This window comes from Cibotium barometz, chromosome 38 (genome assembly GCF_041138505.1).
Source record: "Cibotium barometz isolate CiBa-2024 chromosome 38, ASM4113850v1, whole genome shotgun sequence".
NCBI lineage: Eukaryota > Viridiplantae > Streptophyta > Polypodiopsida > Cyatheales > Cibotiaceae > Cibotium > Cibotium barometz.
The window spans coordinates 5,960,518-5,985,182 of record NC_141083.1 but is presented as its reverse complement, the minus strand read 5'-3'; the positions used below and the strand labels follow the sequence as shown (position 1 = coordinate 5,985,182).

The window sequence follows — 24,665 nt, the reverse complement described above, 5'->3', positions numbered from 1 at the left end:
TTCAGCTTCCTCTGACTCACGAACACAAGAACTACCAACAACAGTACTGGAAAGTTCCTGCCAACTGCTGCCATCTACTGGCAAGCTATCCACCACCTGCACACCCACCCTTATCAGGTGTTTTATCATTTTTCCTCACTCCCCGCATTTTTCCCCTATTTTTTTCCATTTTTCTGAGGCTTGGGAGGGTTGCCAAAGGATGCCAAGAGCACTCCAGTGCTCGCCGACTGCATGTTCATCAGTCGTGGGCTACTGGGCTGCTGGCCGACTGCATTTATGCAGTCGTGGGACCTATTCAGCAGTCGTGGGCACTTTATCTGCTGGCCGACTACCCTCCCAGGGATGTATATATAGGACCCCAGCCCCCATACCTTATTTGTATCATATTCGGGATCTTCTTGTGTATATAGAGCAGAGTTACACGCCTACATCTCTCTCTCTCTTGTGCTGTTTTTCTGCCTGCGTTTTTGCTCTTGTATTCCCAGATTTGGTCATCATCTCCGCTACATATTCTGACAGATACAGGTGACCCTTTTGATGTTGGCTTGTATCAACAAGCTGTTGGATGCCTTGTCTTTTTGTGTAGAGTGTTTCGTTACCTTAAGGGCACCAAGCACTTTGGGTTGTTTTATCCCAAGGGGAAAGATTCACAACTGCATGCACTTACACACTCAGACTGGGTTGGATGTTACAACACACGCATGTCCACAAGTGGTTTTTACTTTCGCCCTGGTGGTTCATGCATATCATGGCTCAGTAAGAAGCAACCCACCGTGGCCACTTCTAGTTATAAAGTTGAGTACAAGGCAACGTTTACAGCTACAGTTAAGTGTGTTTGGCTCAAGAGCATTATTGCTGATTTGGATATTAGCGAGTCCTTAGCCACTACCATCCTTACGGACAGTTAGAGCGCTATAACACTTCCGAGGAATATGCTCGCACAAAGCACGTTGAGATGCACTATCATTATGTCACGGAGAGATGCTTTGCACGAGAAATCAGCTTGGCTGTTCACAAAGGCTCTCCCACGAGAGAAGTTTGAAGCTTTTCGCAAAGCTTTAAACTTACCTCCATATGGAGACTAGTCTGGGCTCCCTATTACAGTCCAAAGAGCTTGGCACATCTTCCTACTTCTAGTGCCAGCTCACCCCTTGTTCACATCATCACTACAAGGAAAATTTGTAGCCATATTTCGTAGTGGTGTGTGAACACACTAGGACCAACCGGGGCATTTTTCCCCTCTTTAGCAGGTTTTTTCCCATGCTAGTATACACCCAGCTTGGGATATACTTATCATCTTTGTACAACACGCATACATTATCTATCTATCATCTCATTGTGTGCTCCCTTGAGCTTCTCCACTGTGTGTGTGTGTGCACGCGCATTCTTGCAACCCTATTTCGAACAAGCCCGTCTTCTATGTCGATGATTCTCATTTCAAGCTTTCTGCCCAACAACTGCATTCTCAGACGCCATAGCAATGTATGTGAAGAAACATGACTTTTTCCAACCCTAAAAAGGGACTTTCTGGATATTTTATATTTTATATTTGGGGGTTTTTTGTCTTGGCTGCTAGCCTACACCTTTATGGTGACCGACTAGCACCCCCCCTTCACTATATATAGCATTGCCTATATCTCATCATTTAAGTACCATGGTCTTCATCACCATATCAAGTACCATCTGGCCGCCTACAGCAAGGGCTCATATCTGCGTTTTTCTCTGCTGGTCCAGGCCGCCTTCTGTAGGGCTTACATCAGCCTTACATCAGGCTGTTCTTGGCGCTTACACCAGGCCTTCTTCTGCTCCAATCTGTGTTTTACTTCAGCACATGTCAGCGCCTACATCAGAGCATACATCAGCATTTATACATCAGCTTACATCAACGCTTTGCTTCAGCAATCATCTACGTTTTGCTGCAGCATACATCAGCCCACATCTACGCTTACATCAGGCTTACGTCAGGGCTTATATCAGCGTTTATCTCAGCCTTACATTAGGGCTCACATCCGTGCTACCTTCAGCATATATTGTGCGTTTTGGCACAGCCCTTGGGATAGCAGCCCTCTCTGCTACATCAGGACAGCAGCCCTCTCTGCTACATCGGGACAGTAGCCCTCTCTGCTTCAGGTACGCAGCACCCGTGTCACCAGAGCTTGCACCACTTGGGACGGCAGCCCTCTTTGCTTCAGGTACGCAGTACCCGTGTCATCGAAGACTGCACCACCATCATCATCATCGACATTACCTTTCCCCTGCCACTATCACCTCGAAGTGCTTTGCCTCACATCGACACGAGCCTTCGTCATCAACCGTGCTTCAACTCCGACGTCTTCTCTGCTTCAGCACTGGTCTTCTTTCTGCTCAGAGTCACCTCTCATATGAGGGCTCTTGTACATATCTGCACTCACTCTTTTATATATATTCACTCACATATTTCATGCTGTGTAGTTTTACTCTGATCTCTCGTATATCTGGTCCGTCTGTCCTTTTGCCCTCACAATGCACCGCCGCAAGAGCTTGACATTGATGCACTATACACCATTCATGAGAAGGATGATAGCTTTCACTCTCTTCATTGTATACACGGGTACATGGGCCCGCCGTGAACCTCAAAACTAAAGCCCCTCTAACTGTCTAGTATCAACCAGATGATCCATATAAAGAAGCAAAGGATGTGAAGCAATAGCATAGAACAAAGCACTGAGAGGGCATCCCTGTCGAATTGATCGTTCCAGAGTCCAAGACTCAGACAAATGATTCCCTATAAAGCATTGAGCAGTGGAATCTGAGTAAAAAAGCCAATATATGACATTAACTAGCTTTGGCCCAAAACCAAGTTTAGACATGATTTGAGAGACATAATCCCACTGTACCGTATCAAATGCCTTTGCCACATCCACCTACATGACCAAGACATCTTGAGTAGAATATTTTGCATATTCCATTGCGATGAGAGTATTGGAGATATTATCATGTATATGCCTTCTTGGAACAAAACCATATTGCCTGGGATGAAGTCCATCATGAAGGATATCCTTTATCCGATGTACCAACATTTTAGCAATAAGTTTATATATAACAGGCATCAAAGTGATAGGCCTCCAATCATCCATTGTCTCACATAGAGGTTTTTTGGGCACAAGCTTAACCAGACCATGCTTCCAAGCTGAGGGAAGATGTTGATGCTGCCAGGCTACATTAATGAGCTTCAAGATTGGACCCTTCAATTCAGCCCAGAAGGCTACAAAAAATTCAACCATCAAACCATCCCAGCCAGGGGATTTATGTTTACCCAAATGGTTGAGGGCTTCATCCAATTCAATATCTGAAAAGGACATTTCCAGCATTGAAGCTTTTTTTGCAAAGAAACAATAGGAGAAACAAGCTCAATAAATCTTCTCCGAGCCAATGCAACCTGAGGTGTAGAAGAAGATGGTTGAGAAAAAAGAAGCTGAAAATGATCCAGACATTGTTTTTCTAGCTGAGATAAAGTCTGGGTTCAAAGACCATCGGGTTTCCTGACTCTCATGATAGATTGACTTTGTCTATACGCATGTAAATTTCGAAAGAAAGATTTTGAGGAACAACCCTTATCTAGCATAGGTTTAACTCTAGCCCTTGTCTGCCATTTGAAAAGCTTGCGTTTATCATTAGCATCAATTATGGAAGAAGCACAAGACAATGAATTCTGCTCAGAAGTAGAAAGAGAACTTTGATGGCTAATCTGTACCAAGGACTGCTTGTATGATTTTGCCCACTGGATATGCTGTCTGGTTTCTGCCATGTACCATCTTCTATATTCCTTAATGACATTTTGAATACGATGTACAAAAGAGTTCCACGCAAAATCCAGATCCTCCTGAGCATGGGATAACAATGGCCTGCAAGCCAATCTGATCATTTGCTGGAATTTTTCATGAGAAAGATATAATTGATTGACCTGCAAGTGTCTGACTAAAGAGAGCTGCATATCATCCAGAGGCATACCAAATGAAAGGTTGAGCCAAAGTGGAGTGTGATCAGATAGTTGTTGAGAATAATCAGTCCACATTTGACATGTATAATCATCATATTGCTGAGCATGAATAAGATACCATCTATCAAGCCTGGCCCAATATTTTGTAAAAGCATTATGATGATATGTAAATCCCAAAACTGAAGGGTGAGTTGCTGTCCATAAATCTGCAGTATGAAGTGATGAAGTCATATGTTCCCATTGCTGGATTTCAGAGGGCAGCATATGGGATTTATGTGTGGTATTGTCCTTCCAGTGAAGAGAATTATTGAAGTCACCACAAAGTAGAGCATTTGAGGACCAAGGATATTGCTTTATGGAGTCCCACATTTGAGCTCTGGAAGCTGAAATTTGAGAGGCATACAAGGAGCCTATTTCAAAAATCTCTCCATTGATCATACATTGGATAATCATCCATCGGCCACAAAGATCATTATATGCTACGCAGGGCTGCAGATCATGTCTGGCTAAAATGCACAGCCCAGAGAATTGTTCAGATCCTGCATAAAATATATCATATCCTAAAAAGAACCCATGCTGGCCAGCAAAAGAATGCTGATTATGCTCTTGCAGACACACAACATCTGGATGAGTTTTATGTATATAATGCCATAGGAGCCTCCATTTATGCTGGTTGCAGAGGCCCTGTATGTTATAAGAAATACATTTAAGAGAAGCACGCATGAAAATATGTACAAGAGATGAGCAGTCCTGAAAGAGAAAGGGAGGCATTAGGCCTCTGCCATTGCCACAGGGTCTTGCTGACCCTCAGAATCCAATTCCCTGACTAGATCATCTTCTTCACAAAGTGGAATACCCTTCTTGACTGCATTGACCCATGCCTTTGAGATGAGGCTGTCCGAAGAGGTAGAAGGTTGACCAGGAGATGGAGCAGAAGCATCCCAATTACGAGATTGGAGAGGTCTTTGTTTGAGAGGCAAAGTCTTCTTTGCATTCTGCCAACCCTCGTGAGAAGATGAATTATTTTCCACTAGCTTGCTTTTTCCTTTATCCTTGTTTTGAGTTGAATTGGCTTGGCTCCCTGTATGAATTGAAGGCTTTGCTCCTTTAGCTTCAGTCTTTTCCACATATGTCTTCTGACCTCCTTTATTAGATGGCGGAGGATTGGCAGCTGCAGGAGGCGGATGAAGGATAGAGGGACACTCAGAAGCTAGGTGCCCAAACTTGTGACAAGAGAAACAAGCTCCAGCAAAAATGCCCCATTTCAAAGTGAAATATTTCTTTCCCAAATTAACACCCTCAATCTCAACTGCAATAGCAGAGGGGGTTGGTCTATCAGTATCCCATAAGATGCAAAAACGATTTTTATTACCTGTGGGACGAGGGGGACAGATCACTTGTCCCAATGTCATTGCTAAGCCTAGAAGCTCTGTTCTCATGTAATCTGGAAAATCAACCACTTCAACCCATACAGGGCAGTGATGTTTGATGAGATTCTGATAGTCCTTATTAGGAGACCAAGGCATGATGTGCACCATTTGACGACCAAAAAATAAAGGGGACATTTCTAGCATCTTTTGTTTTGTCAATGCATCCAAGAGATGAACTTCATAAAATCCTCGAGAGGCAAAATAGACTCCTTCTACATAGCATCCACCTAGGAGAGAATTCACCCATTGTCCCACATCATTAGCCGAGGGTATTTTGCCTGGAAAAAAGATGATGACTGCAGTTTGAGAGAGCTTCTTCAGAGGATGCACAAGAGAAGGCAACTTCATCTTGTAAGTGAGTTCCGGAGCAGGTAGTATCCATTCTCTTCTACTTTTTGAAAATCCTCATTCAACATGTCAAACACATAGGAAGCATCTTCAAATGAAGGAGCTATGGGGGGCAGAGTTTCCCTTGATTGTCTTTTAGGTTCAGGAGAAAGTGCTCTCTTGACATAATACTTGCTTGTTTCTGCCATCGAGACTTACACAGAAGGGAACACAAAGACCTGTAGCGAGGCGCTTGGAGGGTTGAGAGGGCAGACAGGATGGTGAAACAACGAGAAGTTTTGAGCGAGCAGAAGTAAGGGCTGCGAATTGGCTGAAATCGTGGAGCAGATCGTCGTGTTCATAGACAAATGGAGTGCTGGATGGGACGCACACACTAACACAGGGCTGGATGGAACGCGCGCACACAAAACGGAGAGCTGCAGGGGGCTGGAACGAAACAGGAAAGAGACAAAACGGAGCTCTGAAAGGTGTCTGTTCACAGCGAGCTGGCGCAGGAGGGAGAACGAACCGTAGACTACAGTATGAACGGGTCGGGATCACCAGAAGGGCCGGCTGAGGGCTGGAATCGCCATGGCTAGAGCTCGTAACACACACACACCACACACACCACACACATCTCTCTCTCTCACACACACACACACATAAGAGCATATATTCACACAAAGCACTTAAGGTTATGTCAACATCTGGATGATTCTTCCCAAGGGGCGAGTTTCCTGCTCATTTGGTGGTGTCAATGATCATAGCCTTCACAATGGCTACATGCTGGTTCAAGCAAAGCTTGGTAAAGTTCCCAAGCCCTTCCAGAGGTTCAATAGGATTTGGATTTCCCATCACTTGTTCATCACTATCTATGTTTGCCTCAGTATGCAGGGAATCTACTTATAAATGGTAATTTTTTTTATTTTTTCATTGTTGATTTAAATCAATCATGCTATAATGATGAGCCTTTCAACATAGTCCTTAGTTTTAAGCCTTTCACTGTTGTCCTTCTGTTTGCTTGCATTTTGGAGGAGCTAAAAATTTTATGCATCCCCAATGTTTGAAATATTATATACCTTCATAAGGTCAGAAAAATCTAAACTTACAAATTGAGAGATTTGAGAAAGAAATAATAGTGAAGAAGAACAAAGACAAAAACAAAGCATTTGAAAGATCAAAAATAAATAAACTAACAAACCTAGCTACTAAGGAGAGGAAATCAAAAGATAATATCAAATGAAGACTTTTAATTAAGACATTAACAAAAAAAAACAAACAAACAAACAAAAACAAACAAATAAAACAAAATAAAACAAACAAAAAAACAAAAAACAAGAAAACAGGAAAACAAAACAAAACAATTACATGAATGAAAGAAACTTTAAAAAATAAAAAACACATACACACAAAAGCATACACACATTTCTTCTTAATAAGAACTTAAACCTTTTGAGCTAAGATACTAAACAACAACACAAAATAGCAAAACAGAGAACTGTAAACTCTAGACCTAAAGCACTTAAGAGCCAAAACCAAACATTAAGCTAAACTTTAAAAAAGACTTCGACTCAAAAGTGTTGCTGCGAAAATTTACATCTCGCTGTGAAGGGGTGAAGATACAATAAGCAATCAACACTTCTAAAGCTTAATTCATGTATAACTTGCCTAATTAGAGGGCATTAATGTGGATAATAAGGGTAAACGTACTCTAAACTAGTGTATGCTAGTGTACACTTCTGACCTATGGAAGGATCTCACGGGTAGGGGACTTACGCCAAGGGTCATGTAGATTGGTAGGGGACTTATATCTACACCTAGGGCTAGTAGGCTAGGGACTCTGGTCCACCCTTAGATTCAAAGTACAGTATTCCGATTGGCTAGGGACAGAATGTCTATGCTCAAAATGACCGCCAACTAAAAGCTAAATGAAAGGAAGATTATCCAATACATTTTGTGCATTGCAAGGCAAACCTGCATGCCTAGAACTATTTTTGCCTGAATTGTTTTATTGCCTACGAGATCTGTACATGTAGTTTGCGGGCAGAGGTCTCCCTTCCATGAACCATGCGAGTGAATCTGTATTTGTAGACAAGTGGTAGACAGGTGGTAGCTATGACTCTAAACTCTTTGTTTATGCTTATTAGAGTTATTTCTCACTTTTCACTTTTGCAGGTCCACACTTACGACCGCACACGTTATAAGTGAATTTGGACATCCACGTTTCATTAAAGTGTGGGCAAGTTACAAGTGAGTTTAGGCACTTATTAGACGGCGGTCGGCCAAGCACCCTCTCCACTTATGGGAGAGATGTGGCCTCTGCTAAGGTGGCCCAATGGCCACCCTCTTCATGTATGGAAAGGCTTACTTTCTCTTTCACTTCCTCGTGGAAAATTGGCACATTTTAGAGAAGGGAGAAGAGTACAATTTACTTTACATCCGTGTGCTTGACCATGAAGGTCTCCTATGTCTTGATCTAGCACAGACATGCTTGTGTATGGATGCCAGTGGAGCATAGCTGCTTGTGGCAAGACATTGGGAATTGGGGAGTGAGATTCTTCGCGACAAAAACTGTGGAATCAACTCCGACTTTGACAAATCATGTTTGCTAGTGTTTCATTGCATGAATGTCACTGAAAATTTGGCAAGCTTGTATCTTGAGGAGTCCTTGGTAATACAATCATATTAAAAGGCTATTACAATGGTGGTCGGCCCTTTCCTGCCCTGTTGCAAGAGTCATTTAAATTTCAACATTGCTATCTTGTTTGGTTTTGTGCCATTTCATCTTGTTTAATAGTATTAATAATTTAAGTGTGTGGCAAGATTGTGCATAGCTTACCCTAATTAGTGTCAGAATGAGCAGCAACGGAAATGAGACTAAACAAAGCAGAAAAGAAATGCAAAAATGCTAGAGAGAGAAGTGTTGTATAAACTCTACTAACAGAGCAGAAAAGAAACGCAAAAATGCTGGAGAGAGAAGTGTTATATAAACTCTACTATATACGCAAGATCCGGTACAACACGTGTGGGGAGGAAAGTGTGGTATATATACCACCTGGGGTTGCTAGTCGGCAAGTGTAAAACAGGCCAATAGCCCCAAAAATGCCCCGACTATGATAATATCCAATCGGCCAGCAAAGTCGGCCAACAAAACAAGTCAACCACCAACATGCTGAGTAAGCCATCAAATAAACTAGTCGGCCACCTCCCACAACTAGTAAAACTGGGGAAAACGTGGATAATGAGGAAAAAATGGAGAAACTCATACTCGCACAAGCACACCCACAACACAGGCCCTCACTCCCTACTTTGCAATATGGTAGGGGCAAGAGATAATTGCTACCAGCCCCTCTCAACTCCTGGATGTGGAACCAACCCCAGTGAGCTGGAGTGCTGACGGAGCATCTGCTTAGGTAGAGACTTCATGAAGAGGTCCGCGGCATTGTCCTCCGTCAAACAAAAGACTAGCAAGATGTCAAATCTTCTCACGAACAAAGTGATATTGTATCTCTATGTGCTTGGTCCGGGCATGGAATACCGAGCTACGAGCAATAGCTATACAGCTCTAGTTGTCGCACTGGATGACCGTGGGTTCTATAAACCAACCTCAGTCTTCAGACAAAACCAAAGGGCGGTGCAAAAACAAACTTGCACACAAAACACTTCAACACCTTTGAGAACCAAGAAAAGGAAAACAAACAGGGGGAGCTAGAGTGCTCCTGCAAACAGTTCACGGACACCGATTGGCTCCAAAACGCAGTGGCGTCCCTTGCGGTATTTCTTTAATTGATTATAAGAGAGCTTTGATTACAATAAGGCTGGAAACTCAACCGTCATAGTAGAACTCCTGAAGCCTGCAAGACCCTACATCATGGCTTCATATCCACTCAGCATCCACAAACAAGTCCAGCCATTGTTCACATCAAAAGACTCCCACACATTGAGTCTGCATACAGAAGCTTTCTCCCATGATCAGGGCTGCCACAACCATCCATAGCCTCTCACCCCATGGACAGCATCACACCCTCAAACATCCAATGCTTCTGCATCACAGCAAAGACTCCCAAACTGTCTCCCAAAAGAGAACTCGCATCACAGCACAGCATACCATACAAAAGACACACCTGTACACTCCCTCTCTACCTTCCAAGGGTACTATCCATCTCAGTCATGGATTCCATGTCCCCTGTCCAATCAGTAGCAAGGCTGTACCAAACATGTGTCCACTCCTGTGACCCCTGCCTGCATGTGACCTATCTCCTGGAGAAACCCAAATACATGTTTCCACATGAAACAAAGACCTATTTCAGCAAACATCAGGTGACTTGTTTCCCCATTAAACATCTCGTCTGCCCAACATGAAACCCATGTCTTGTTTCCACGTGAAAACATTCTTGGCACATACTCAAATGTAGTGCCAACACAACACACAAACCAAAGAGAGAGTTCGTACTGAATATGTCTGGCTGTATTTCTGCCCCACAACTATGTCACATAGGTATGCCCAAAACTGCAGGTCCCTCTGTTCCTTCCAAGCAGGAAGAAAGCAATCTGCTCCATGGGTATGCACCCATGAGAGCTTGCGTCGCTCCCATGCCAAGAAACATAACCAGGTGACCTTGTACTAGCAGCCAATATCCCATGTACACAGTGTACTTGCAGCCAAGCAAAACAACCCATAAACAGTCTCAAACAGCCCTCGATCTGATCTCAAAACAGTCCGGGAATTGCTCATGTTCGTAGCCACATGCACTGCCACGAAACAGTCCATGAACCCTTTCCAAAACAGTCCCTAACCAAAGCAAAGAGAAGCTGAAAGTTCCATCAGTTGAACGCCATCGACATGATGTCTGTGTTCATGTGTTCGAAACCACCAAACACCAAGCTGATGCCCCACAAGTGTGTAGGAGAGAGAGAAACCCACACGGCTGTGCACTTCCTGCAGCCGCCTTTAGCCCTGCGCCTCCTTCCAACCTGCTGTCCAGCGCCCCCCCTCCCCCCCTCCTTTCTAAGAGACCAAAGCTTGTGGATATGCTGCCCGATCCCTAGCCAGCCAGAGTGGGCGCACAGTCCAGCACTGTGCTGCCTTCCACGCGTTAGAGAGAGAGATCAGTCCCACCTTGTGCTTGCAGCCCCCAGTCGCAAAAAAGCAAAACGCCCACATGTGCTGGCCCGACTGTTTGCATGGGAGAGGCAGTCCCACCTGCGCTTCCTGCAGCCTGCTAGTCGCCCAGAGAAAGAGCAAACATGGGGGTGCAGCCCGCCAGCCTCCTCTTCTCCAAAAAGAACACACACTTGCGTGCAGATGCAACCCACTCCCCCAAAAAGAGCACAAGCCCCAATAATAGCATATGGGCCACGATTCCTTTCAAAAAGAGGGTGTTCTTTTATTTTTAAGGCTTTTAAACCTTTGTCCCCTCCAACCCTTTGTCCCCTTGGGTTATGTGAAGGGACTTTAATTACTTGGCCCCAAACTGGTGCCATTCACACTGTCCACCATGTCCCCGTGCACACCTACAGACTGTCCAGAGAAAAACACAAGGTCGTGACAGGTTCCTTCTTTGGAAACCCCCAAGTAACTCCAGAGTCCGCAGCCACACCACCTCACAAGCAACACCACAAACAGCCTAATACTCTGCCCCAGTAGCAACAAACAAGGCAATAGTTGGTTGCCTCTCGCTGCTCCAAGAAATCGCTCCTGAGCCAAGGGTAAAGCCGTATCCTGAAGTAGATCTCCTCGTGTCTGGATCTCCTCCCCAATCAGAGTCACTCCAACCACAGAGACTGACTCAGTCCTTCGTTGCCCCTTCAATGTTATAAAAGAGTCCAAGATCCTTCGTACCCTGCAGACCCGCAATCCTGTGTCCCAATGAGTCTTCAAAGGCGTCTGCATAAATGAGCTCAACAACCCCACTAGAAAACTCAAGTCCAATCTCGTGTTGAGCAACCAAATCAATGAACCAACAAGCTTCCAATACAAGGAGGCATCAACCTGCTCACAAGGATCATGTAGAGTAAGTTTATTGGGTCCATCGAAGATGAAATAGGCTTGCAGTTCTCCATCCCAAGGGCCTCCAACAACTCATGAACATACCACCGCTGAGAAACAAAGAACCCCCTCTATGTCTGCCAAATCTCCAATCCCAAAAAGAAATGAAGTAAGCCTAAATCCGTCATCTCAAACTCCTCTGAGAAGGCAACCTTCAACATAGCTATGTGCTGAAAGAAAGTGAAGCAAATATAAAACACAGATGTAGGCCTAGGTACAAGACCTGTAAATGCTGAAAACTGATGTTTATTGCTGAAATCTGAGCACGAGAGAAGCCCGTAGGTGCTGTACAATGGTGAGAAGCAATAGCCTCCCTAATGTCCTCAACTGAATGCTAAAAAATGAGATGAACTGGGGGAAAGGAAGCCAGCCCTTATATATTCCCCCAGGATGAACAGTAGGCCAATCGAAGGCGGCCCAGCTTAATCCAATCGCGTACAAAATGATAATGCACTTCAATATGCTTGGATCGTCCCTGTATCACAGGATTCTGTGAATAGCACTCTAAGAATCTGAGAAAATAGTAACCGAGGAAGTGTCGGCACAGCACAAATGCTCCAGAATCTGATGAATCCAAAGTGCCTCGGTAGAGAAGCGACGGTAGGATTTATACTCAGCCTCAGTGGAAGAAGCAGAAACAGTCCTCTGCTTTTGAGACTTCCAAGAAACCAATCCAGTACCAAGCATGAAGCAATATCCAGATGTAGACCTCCAAGTATCAATGCAGCCTGCCCAGTCAAAATCTGTGAAGCCAACCAAATCATCACCACAAGAGTAGATGATGCCATAATCTAAAGTACCTTGAAGATAACGAAGAACTCTCAAAACTGCCTGCCAATGAGACCTTCAAGCGGCTGATGAGAACTGGCTGAGAACACTCATAGCATAGGAGATGTCTGGACGGGTGTTGGCAAGGTAAAGCAATGAGCCAACAATCTGCCGGTACTCTATGGAATCCACCAAGGGTGTATCATCCTCCTTGGATAACTTGGCATTGGGATCCATGCGACAAGAGAGAGGTGTACAATTTGACAATCCATAAAGTGTGAGCAGCTTCCTCACATACTTCTACTGAGAAATGAAGATACAATCATCTTTCTGCCAAACCTCCAGCCCAAGAAAATAATGTAGAAGGCCAAGATCAGTCATTTGAAATGTCTCTGAAAGCTTGGACTGAACCTGTGTGACCAACCTAGCATCTGATCCAGAAAGAATGAGGTCATCAACATACAAAACAATGAAAATATCTCCATCAGAAAGAAGCACATAGAGATTGTTGTCAGCATATGCCCTCTCAAAGCCAAGAGATAACAAGAAGGCATCAATCTTCTGATACCAGTAACGGGGTGCCTGTTCATAAGAGCCTTCTACAGAAGATAAACATGGGTGTCCTGTCCTTGAATCACAAAACCAAGAGGCTGCTCAACATAAACTTCCTCCTCTAAATCTCCATTCCAAAAAGTGGTTTTGACATCCATCTGGAACACGGGCCATATGAAGTGTGCAACCAGAGCCAAAACAATCTTGATGGTGGTATACCTAGCTGTAGGAGCACATGTCTCATCAAAGTCTTCACCTGCCTTCTAAGCATATCCTCGTGCAACAAGGAGGGCTTTGTACTTGTCCAAAGTACCATCTGCATGAAACTTTGAAAATCCATTTCACACCTATAACACAACGATGTAAAGGCCATGGTACCAAAGACCAAGTGTTATTCCTCTCAATAGAGGTCATCTTTGCTTCCATGGCTTGCCGCTTATTACGGCTGTGAAAGAGCCTCCTCTGGACTCTCAAGCTCATCAATCTCTTGGAGAGAATTCATGAGAGCATAATTCACTGTGTGATGAGATGTGGAAGCCCGAGATGAACGGTGAGGGCTAGGGGTGGTGGTAGAGATATGGTTATGGAGCTGTGCATCAATGAGATCAGAATCTCTAAAGAGTTGCAGAACCCACAGAGGTAGGCTAGCCTTCCTCTCAAAGCGTGAAGAAGATCTAGCTACAGTGGAAGAGTCATCCAATGTTGTTGGAAGTGGTGATGAGGTAAGCACTGGTGAGGGTAATCCTGGAGTCAAAGCATGACTCATAGAGGGACTAGGAGCTGCAGAAGCTGATGCAACGAGAACGGATGACTATAAAGGAGCAGTTGGCACTAGGGTTGCAGCAAGGGGAGGAGAAGGAGCTAGATGTGGAAGAGGTAAAAGATCACTAGCATTTGCCAGGAATGGATCATCCAGAAAGTCAAAAGATGCATCAGGTGGAGATGAATCAATGCCAAATAAGCTCTCATCAAATCGAGCAATAATGATGTCATCAACCTCCGAATCCCAGAAGCAGTACCCTTTGGATCTCAGACTGTAGCTTGTGAAGATCAACCTCTTTGACTTCGGGGTGAGTGTGGTCCTTTCCTTATCTGGGACATGCACATAAGCAACCCAGTCAAAAACATGAAGATGAGATACAACAAGCTTGTGTCCTGTAAAGGCCTCCTCCAGAATCATCTCCTCCACTGCTTTTGTGAGAGAGCGGTTAATGAGATAAACTGAGGTAGCCACAGCTTCACCCCAAAAAGTAGGAGGGAGACCTGCATGATGCAACAAAGCACGAGCCATCTCTTTGACAGTCCGATTCTTTCGTTCCACAACTCCATTCTGCTGAGGAGTGTAATGAATTGTAGTCTGTCGGTGAATGCCCTTCGAAGCAAGGAAGTCATCAAATGGTACAAACTCGCCACCATTATCAGTCCGGAGGAATGAAACTCTACCCCCAGACTGATTTTCCACCATCGCAATCCAAGTCTTGAAACTAGCAAAAGCATCTGGCTTGCGAGCCAGAAAACATACCCAAACTTTGCGAGTGAAATCATCCACAAGAAGAAGAAAATATCGAGCCCCACCAAGAGACTCAATCTCCATTGGTCCTGCAAGATTTGCATGTATAAGCTCCAATCTTCGGGTTGCTCGATGACTGGCCTCCTCTGGAAATGCATCTCGATGATGCTTGCCAATCATGCAGGATGAGCAGATGTGTGAGAGAGACCTGAGCTAAGGTAGTCCGCTGACAACCTACTTAGAATGGAACTTCTGTAAGGCAGCAATGGGTACATGACCGAAGCGAGAATGCCACAAAGAAGTATCTGTCTCAAAAACCAAAGCCAACACGGGTGAGAAAAGCTAATGAATATGGGAATCAGTGTGAGGGATCTGGGAAGAAAAATTGGTGATCTTGTAGAGACCCCCATCATGGACTCCATTGGCAACAACCGAGAGAGTCTTCCTGTCGATTACTTCGATGACCTCATCATCAAAGTACACACCAAGTCCCTTCTGAGAAGCTTTGTATATTGAAAATGGATTTTTGAAAATTCGTGGTACATGCAGAATATCATGTAAGGTGGCAGAGGAACCCAAAGAAACATTACCAACACCGGTGACAGGAAGCAAAAAGTTGTCGCCGATACGAACTAAAGAAGAGATAGTCTGGTAGTCCTCCAAGATATGGGCCTGATTGGTCATGTGGGCAGAAGCACCACTATCACCAACCCATTCCACCGCTTCACGTGTGACACTAACCTCTTCACGAGAAGTCATATCTGTAATCACGAGAAATGAATCCTTTGAAGAAGTGGATGAATCTGTGACTGCCATGTATGCAACTTTGGCAGATCCCTCCTTTGAAACTTTGCCTTTATCTTTGGTGTTGTCCTTGTCAGATGCTATGAGGAAGCCCAGCGCAGGATCGACAAAGACCAGCGTCAGGCTAAACTCGCCGCTCAGGAGCACCAACAAGAGCTCGATCGAGAACGTATGTTACTCGAGCGCCAAAGGGAAAAGGAGGCCATTCATCTTAGATACCAGCACCTCTCTTCAGCATCCCCAGTCTCAGGTGCCACTAGCCGGCAGTCCGCAGCATCAACTACCGTCATTTGAAGTCAACCTAATTTCAATAAGTATGATGGTAAGTGTGATCATTTTGCAATAAATCAGTTTATTCATCAATTTACTGCTCATTTTCCATTAGATAGGATCACAGATCCTCAGGATAGTGTCCCGCAGTGACTCCCCATCTCACTGGTGAGGCAGTCACTTGGTGGCAGCATTGGTCTAATCTCTATACAGACCAGACCACAGGTGTCACAGCTTTCAGCTGGGATACCTTTGTCCATGACCTGAAGACCAGATTCCTCCCGCCCAAGTACATGACCGGTCTCGCAGATAAGTTCTATGGTCTCGAACAAAACGGATCCCCAGTGCTTCAGTTTTCCGGCAAGGTTATCACTTTAGCGCAGCAGTTAGGGCTATCTGCGCAGGCCAAGATGGAGCAATTCATTCGTGGATTGGATCCTAACATTCAGTTCACAGTTCGTAACTTTGAACCCAGTACATATGACCGGGCTTTGACTCTCGCTCAGAATGAAGGAATGAAGATGAACAAAGGCAAGCCCAAGCAGTCATCTCAGTCCAGTACCAAACCCCAGCAGCAGCAATCCACTGCACAGCCACGGAAAGGTAACGCATCTTCTAAAGATGCTAAGAAGGACGCCATTAATAGCTCCCATTCAGGAGGTAAGAAAGATAAAGAACCTAAGCCTAAGAAAACCCCCAATGAAAAGGCTAAAGCAGGCATTACTGGAGGTTATCTTCCTCCAGAGGAGCAAAAAAAGTATCAGTCAGAAAATAGATGTTTTTTCTGTCACATCATAGGGTATGGTAAGAAGGATTGCCACAAATGGCAATCTTATTAGTTTTGGATGGCAGACTAGACAGATTATGCTTCCAGCAACTCAGCCTATGTATGGGCCACACAAGGTCTACACAACAAAGGACAGTGTTCCTTCATTGTCATTTAGCAATATGGTTTTGCTTGTGGCAGTATTTAGTGTTTAGTTTTGCTAACTAAGCCCTTGGGGGTCAGCCATTGGTTATAAACATTGAGATTAGTCTTCATCTCTTCTATCCAGAGGATTTTGCCTTGTTCTTGATGATATTCTTGTGTGTGCGTGAGTCTGAACTGTTGTTATACGACACACCTTGTTTCTTATGACAGGCATATGTTTGTCTTTTTCTGGTGATACTTTATGAGATAAAAAAGAGGAAATAAGCAAAATTGCATTAAAGATGTGGGTGAGGTAATCCCACAAAAACAAGCTTTGGGAACTTTGAGTCAAGCTTTGTCGCATGCACTCTGCAATCAGTGCATGGTGACAAACTGGCTCATCATCAGCAGTGCAACATTTGTACATTATTAGAACCCAATAGGATGATATTTGTCGGACGCCGTGACCCCATTGTACATCCTCAGTCCACGCTAAGTTAGGCACAAGCTACGTAGATCATTCCTCAGCCTTAGCGGATAAGTCAATCACTCAAGTCCCTTAACCCACTTGGAGAGAATCATTCATACATGTAGAGTCAGTAGAAGCCTTGGGGTTTGCATCAAAAAGCACTCTGCATTTTGCATAATGTGCATTCATATGCCTGTGCATCATTTAGAACATCTCAGAAGCCTTAGGAAATTTACTAGGATTTATCTGGTATTTTTTCAATATTTTATGGTATTTATTCAGCATTTAATGTCATTTATAAACATAAAGTTTATTAAATAAATGACCAGCCAACTTGACCAGCCCCTATCTAGTATAAATAGACTTGCATAAGGCTTAGTCTTCCATTCAATCTTCAATGAGCTAGGCACCTTCCTCCTCAGCACTAGGAGCATTCCTCGCCTCCAGCCTAGACTCGTTCCTGCCCTTCTAGATTTTTTGTGCTTCAGCCTTCTTGCAGTCCCCTTAAGCAGCCCACAGCTCCACAGTCATCAGGCGCAGCCCTTCTTGCAGTCCATTCAACCTACAGCAACTCCACAGTTTAGGCATAGCCATCTTTGCCTAACGCACAGTTCAGACCTTCAACCATCTGCTCAGCCCCTAGGCGCCTGCACACAACACACAACCAACCCCAGGACAACAAATTACAGTCTGCATTTGAGCACATAACACCACCAGCAGCCATTCAATCCCCTCCAGGCCTGCGTTTGCAGATCTACAACAGTATAGCAGTGCGTTTCAGTCTACAGTCTGCGTTTTCTGTGCATCATCCATACATGCAACAGTCATCTGCTGAAGATAACATATCATTCATAAGCATTTATAGCATAGTTACATAGCTTAGAACAATCCACCACAGTCTTTTCTCAGCCTCAGGTGTGCAGCCCTTCCTCATGCCCTTGGGAAGAGTGCATAGGCTCGAGATCAGTTCATTGAGGTGTTTCTACAGCTGTGTACAGTTCAGCCAAGCTTCCGATCCTCCGAGATCTTGCGTTTGGCTTATCTACAGTCCACAATCATTCTCTCTAAAGTAATAAAGCAACTACTATCTCGGTAACGAGATAGGGGCCCCTTCAGTGGGTAATTTGGGACCCAATCTAGTGTACAGTTCTCATATCTCTCTCTCATATCTCTTTAAGGTTTGAAGTATTAAAGCGGATTGCTAAACTCACGAAAATCAGGATACAAAAGACGGTGTGAGCATTTGTGTGACAGGATCCTCCAATACGAAGACTTCCGCTGCATATTACAAGCTTCCCTCTCTGCTTCTTTGGTATGTGAACATAGGCATCACTCCCAAAAACACAGAAAGACAAGACATCTAGTTTCCTGTCAAAATAAGCCTCAAACGGAGTCATCTTGGACACTGAAGTCATCGAAGATCGGTTGAGGATATGGATAACCGTGGCCACAGCCTCTCTCCAAAGTGGACAAGGAAGGTCTCGATGCTCCAACATTGTCGTCGCCATCTCCACCATAGTGCGGTTCTTTCGTTCAACTACTCTATTCTCTGAAGACGACCCTGTATTGGCCAGCTCCCGCTTGATGCCATGTAGAAGAAAACTCCCCTTCTTTGTCAGCCCGAACAGTCTTCACTTGCAATCCAGACTTCTTTTCCACCAAAGCATACCAATCCTTGAACCAAGCAAAGGCTTGTTCCTTCTGTGAAAGAAAATACACCCATGTGAACCTGCTACAATCATCCACAAGCAGCATGAAATACAAGGATCCTCCCAAAGATGGGGTCTGCATGGGCCCACATAAGTCAGTGTGAACCAGCTCCAGAGGTTTCGAAGCCCACCTGGTAGCCTGCTTTGGAAAAGACTCCCTATGTTGCTTCCCACGAATGCAAGAACTGCAATGTCCCTGCTTGCTGCCAATATCTGACAAGCCATCCACCATTTGGTCCTGAAAAGCTCGCCGCAACGCATCCACATTCAAGTGGCCAAAACGGAAATGCCACAAATCACGGAGCTCAGTACCTGTAAGAGAAGAGAGTGCTAAGAGTGTAAATCCCATTCTCCACTCCACCTTCCTAGACAACTTGGCTTGTTGCTTTGTCCCGTATAGCAACAAAATGCTCATCAAACTCCACCCGCATGCCGGTCTTGCAAACCTCATGCACTAACAAAAGATGAAAGCCAAGAGATGGGACATAAAGAACTCGGGAGGAATGCTTTTCCCCTCTGCCATCGGGAAAGAACTCCAACCTGTCCTCACTATGAATCTAGATAGTGGACTTGTCACCAATAAAGATGTGACCTATTTGCCTCCGAAGATCCTATAACAACTCTCAAGAAGTCATATGCCTGGAAGCACCACTATCTAGAATTCACTCCCAAGTATCCCCAACGGTGAGACCAACCGCCTCCCTGCTCGAAGAAGATGAAGCTTCAGTGTCCATAATCTCTAAGTGCACAAAAGTTGGAGTCTTCGCGACTGCAGCTGAGGAATCAGCACCTTTCTCGGTGCTCCACTAAGGACATTTCCTCCGATAATGACCCTCCTGACCACAATGGTTATAGGTCTGCTCGGCCTTCAAAGCATCATACTTTGAGTCGAGCTTCTTCTCAGAAGACTTCGTCTATGAAGACTTCCCTTTGCCCTTGTTGTTGTTGTTGTTGTTGCGGCCTTTCGATCGTTGGCCAGTCAAAGCCTCAGAACCTCCGCCCTGTGGAGGGTTTAGAAACCGCTCTTCCTACCATCGGCACAAGCTCCTCCCATGTAATGATGCTCATGCTACCACTGGTAATCAAAGAAGAATAGAAAGCTGAGTATTGAGAGGATAGATGAGACAGCAAGGTGATGGCCATGTCCTCTGATGATATCTCCTTCCCAGCATGAAGAACCTCTTACTGAAGAGCCTGGAGTTTGTTGATGTGCTCTCGCATCGTCGAAGACTTTGCAGGATTCATCACTCGCATCTGCACTTCCAGGGAAATTCTCTTCATGGGCAATACCCAATTGTACAAAGAAGCCAAGTGCTGCCAAATCCCTCGAGCCAACGTCATGTGTTTGCTGTGGTTGATCACTTGGGGTGTGCAATTAAGTAAAATGAAAGAACGCACACGAGCATTGACACAATCCCACAACTGTGCCTAGGCCTCCCACTCTTTCTTGGTGGATAGTGAAAGTTCCTCCTCCTCCAACTCTGGCCTTGGAACTCCAACCCCGATGAAATCAACCAAATCATAAGACTCCAAGACAGACTCCGTCATTACCTTCCAGATGCCTTAGTTGTTCCCGTCCAAATGTCAAGAGGGTGGGGATCTTCACATGTTTCTCTACCATCTCGCGCAAATATGCCATCTTGGGGGTTCACGTGGTCTTGTGAAGGGAGGGTGGGTAGGAAAAAAAATATGAAGAAGAGGCTGCACCTCAATGGAAGGTGGTTGTCCAACAATGATGCCGCCTTCTACCGTCTTCTCCACGTCCCGTACAGCCCAAAAATACTCCAAACAGCACCAAACGCAGAAGTCTCGAATGCTCTCACCGTCTCCAAATCTTCAAGCTACCTGGGGCTCTTATACCATGTCAGAATGAGCAACGGAAATGAGACTAAACAAAGCAAAAAAGAAACGCAGAAATGCTGGAGAGAGAAGTGCTGTATAAATTCTACTATATACACAACATCCAGTGCAACACAAGTGTGGGGGGGGGGGGAATTCCACCTGGGGCTGCTGGTCGGCCAGTGTAAAACAGGCGGACAGCTCCAACAATGCCCACGACTGGGGTAATCCAGTCAGCCAGCAAAAAACAAAAACAAAGTTGGCCCCAACAAAACAAGTCGGCAAGCAACATGATGAGACAGCCATCAGATAAACCAGTCAGCCACGTCCTACAGCCCCCCCACGACTAGCAAAATATGGATAATGAGGAAAAAATGGAGAAACTCATACACAGGCAGGCACAACACAGCCCTCACTCCCTACTGTGTAATATCGTACGGACTCGAGATGACTGCTAACAATTAGTTCATGTGAGTGTAAATTTTCTAGTCTTTTAGTCATACATAATATAGCAAACACAAAGTAGTCCCAGCATGTTTATACATATTTTGTTTTACCTGGCTTTCAATAAGTGCCGTTAGAGGCAAATAGTCAAAAAGATCAGTAAAGTACTTCCATACATTTGCATTGCCATACTTCCTTAAACATTCATCATAAAATCCATATCTGCAACAAATCAGAGACTCCTATTAGCATGTTTGAACTGTGAACTTTATTTGAACCTTATCATCCAAATACATAAAAACCTGCCAGCAATACGGTAGAACAGAGGGAGCTGGGAGAGAGGAGAGAGAGGGGAAGGGAGGGTGCTTTTCAAGTGACCAACCCCAGTTTAAGAAAATCTGATAAATTTAGAACTCCAATATAACACTCCAAAAGAATAGACCTTACACTTGTGTGATTTGCCTGCTCTCATGATTGCCTCGCAATATAGTGATTCTATCCCTGTAACGGACCTTGAGCGCCACTAAAAGAGTCACAGTTTCAACAGAATAATAGCCTCGATCTGTAATCAGCATGTATAAATAACACTGTGAAGAAACATTGTCCAGTAAAGCATCTAGGTGGCTCGTGTTGAAACATGACAGAAACTCCAAAAGACCACAATAACAGGACCACTCCAAGAGACTTATTGTCAAGCAAAACTTTCCTTTGGTACAGTGTGTAAATGCTGTTTTAAAGCCAGCCAAATGATCACTCCTCCAACTCCCAGCCACCACAGCATGGAGGGAGGCATAACGAAGAGAAAGTCTTCGGTAGGCTGTCTGAAAGTACAGGTGCTGCCTGCAGCAGCATGTCATCACCATGACAATTATCTGCGCATGTGTAGCAGGGCAACCCCACACGTGAAAGTGGGTTGCAAGGCAGCAAGCTCAGTGGGACGCTGTGTGTGTGCGCCCATGAAGGTGCGTGAGCAGTATAACACTTCAACACTGAAAACCTTGTGCAATAACTCCAAAAAAACCCACTATGCTGCAGCTTTCCAAATGAAGTTTACAAAATCTGAATTCTCCCCCCCCCCCCCCAAGTTCTGTCAGCTTGCTGACAGCTTTTCTAAAAGTCAGCCTCTACAACCAACAGCTCTTCAGAAGTCTTGGCCCTGGCAGTCATTGCTCCACAATGAAGCAGCATTGTGTATCCTCTTTTTACGGTGACTAGTACAAAATCCCCACTCGTGTAATTTGGGTAGCAAATTTTATTTATTTTTACAGGCCCAAAATAAAATGAAAAACATGAAGCGAGAGGCCTTACCCACATAGTCGCCCATGAAGAGATAGTTGGTGTCCGGAGATTTGCCACCGATGCGAAAGAGCTCGATTAAGTCGTGGAATTGGCCATGGATGTCACCGCACACGGTTACGGGGCACCTGACGGGCTGCACGTTCCACTCTTCGGCCAGGATGGCGCGTGCCAGCTCGCAAAGACCCATCACCTCCGCCTCTGACAGGGGCTTGCACTCCAGAAGCTGCTGAATCTGCCGGTCCAAGTCCGCATAGGGCGGCATGTCTTGCGCAGGACAAGCTTTGGTGTGAGATCCGTGGTGTGTGTCCTGTTGTAAGGGTGCTTTTCCTCTCTTCTCTTCTGCTATGTAGCAAAAGCTGAGATCTGGATAGGCTGATAGGAGCACAGCAGTCTCCTGCACTCAGAAGAGAGGCGATAGCGACAAGGACTTTGCAGTCCTAACTCCTCCCACTCTCTATCTCTCTCTCTGCACAAACTTGGACCCACACCCACAACAACCCAAGTTCAAAGTTTGAAACCCGGTCCCCAAGCTGCTGCTGATAAGCCGCCCGTCCCAACCACTGGGCAGCGCCCAAAAGATAATCGCAAGGGGGAGAGATCCTTAGTTTTTAATCGCAAGCGGGAGAGATCCTTAGTTTTAATACCATTTAAGTTAGAATGTTTGGAAAGCAGTTTCCAATATGAGGGAGACGCAGAGATTTGAGAGTACATTTACGTGTTGACTAGCATAGTCAATGAAATCACACTAGTATTGCACCCGCGCGTTGCTGCGGCCGACCAAGGTTCCAGAAAAGAACTATTCCCTCTCTACAACCATCTCTCTCTCTCTCTCTCTCTCTCACACACACACACACACATGCCCTCTCCCTCTCTCTGTCACATACACACACTCTCAAATGTTGAAACTCTCTCTCTCTCTCTCTCTCTCTCTCTCACATGCACACACATATACACACCTGGTCTCTCTCTCTCTCTCTCTCTCTCTCTCTCTCTCTCACACACACACACACATACATGCACACACTCCCTCTCTCTTCTTACACTCCCACACATAGAAGCGCTCTCTCTCTCTCTCTCTCTCTCTCTAGATACATAAACCTATACATAGACACATATACTTATACATATATACATGTATTTAAAAATATAAATACAAACATCGACATAATTTAATTAATTTTGATTAAATTTTAATGTGCGGAGATGGGTGATAAGTTGTGGTCACTTTTAAATATATAGATAGATATATCATACACACATCTAAACACACACACACACACACACAAACATATATATATACACACACACACACACACGCACACATATATATATATATACACACACACACACACACACACATATATATATACATATGTATGTATGTACATATAAATGTAAATAAAAACACACACACACACACACATGTATACACACATATACATATATGTTTTCTATTTAATTTATATTTTATTAAAAGATACTTTTTATTCTCTATCTCTCACTCTCTTTCTCTCTCTTTTCACCCTCCCTCGTTACATCTCTCTCTCTCTCTCTCTCTCCAGGTCTGCCCCATCTCACTCTCTCTCTCTCTTGCACATTTTACACATAGATGCAGATGTACGCACATGCATGCATATACTCTCTCTCTCTCTCTCTCTCTCTCTCTCTCTCTCTCTCACACACACACATGTACACACTGCACATACACTAATCTAAACGCACACTCTCTCCTCCCACACAAACTATCTCCTACGTAGAAATTATCTGTCGTCTCTCTCTCTCTCTCTCTCCCTCTCTCTCTCTCTCTCTCACACACACACACACATATACACAGCGCACATACACTAATGAAAACACACACTATCTCCTCCCACACAAACTATCTCCTACATAGAAATTCTCAGCCTCTCTCTCTCTCTCTCTCTCTCGCATGCACTCTCTCTCTCTCTCTCTCTCTCTCTCTCTCTCTCTTCACGCACACTCTCTCACATAGAAACTCTCTCTCTCTCTCTCTCTCTCTCTCTCTCTCACACACACACACACACACACACACTTAAAAAGATTTACACACATATATATAAATTTTAGATTGAATTTTAATGGTAGGGATGAGTAGTGAGGTGTGCTCACTCTCAAATAAATGCATCTTACATGTAATCTCTCTCTCTCTCTCTCTCTCTCTCTCTCTCTCACACACACACACACACACACACACACACACACATGCACATGCACACTATTTATATATACATGCTTACATACCTATAGATACACATACATACATAATATATATAAGTGTGTGTATC

At 44.5% G+C, this 24,665-nt stretch overlaps 1 protein-coding gene across 6 annotated transcripts in view; it reads right to left on the bottom strand.

Annotated features, from left to right (window-relative positions):
- Positions 1 to 22,846, bottom strand: part of LOC147616281 (serine/threonine-protein phosphatase PP2A-1 catalytic subunit-like) — an 83,128-nt gene extending 60,282 nt beyond the window's left edge. For 4 of the 6 annotated variants that reach the window (XR_015262470.1, XR_015262471.1, XM_086777351.1 and 1 more), the window contains exons 1-3: positions 22,369 to 22,845; positions 21,508 to 21,622; positions 21,174 to 21,282 (exon numbers count right to left, since the gene is read on the bottom strand). Coding sequence is in view for 4 of the 6 variants with exons in the window: in XM_086777351.1 (XP_086633477.1) it covers positions 21,174 to 21,282; positions 21,508 to 21,622; positions 22,369 to 22,621 (477 nt within the window). In the remaining 2 variants the exon portion in view is untranslated. Of the gene's footprint in view, positions 1 to 21,173; positions 21,283 to 21,507; positions 21,623 to 22,368 lie in introns of all 6 variants that reach the window. The other 2 variants (XM_086777349.1, XM_086777348.1) reach the window with 2 other exon arrangements.
- Between the last annotated feature and the right edge of the window lie 1,819 nt (positions 22,847 to 24,665).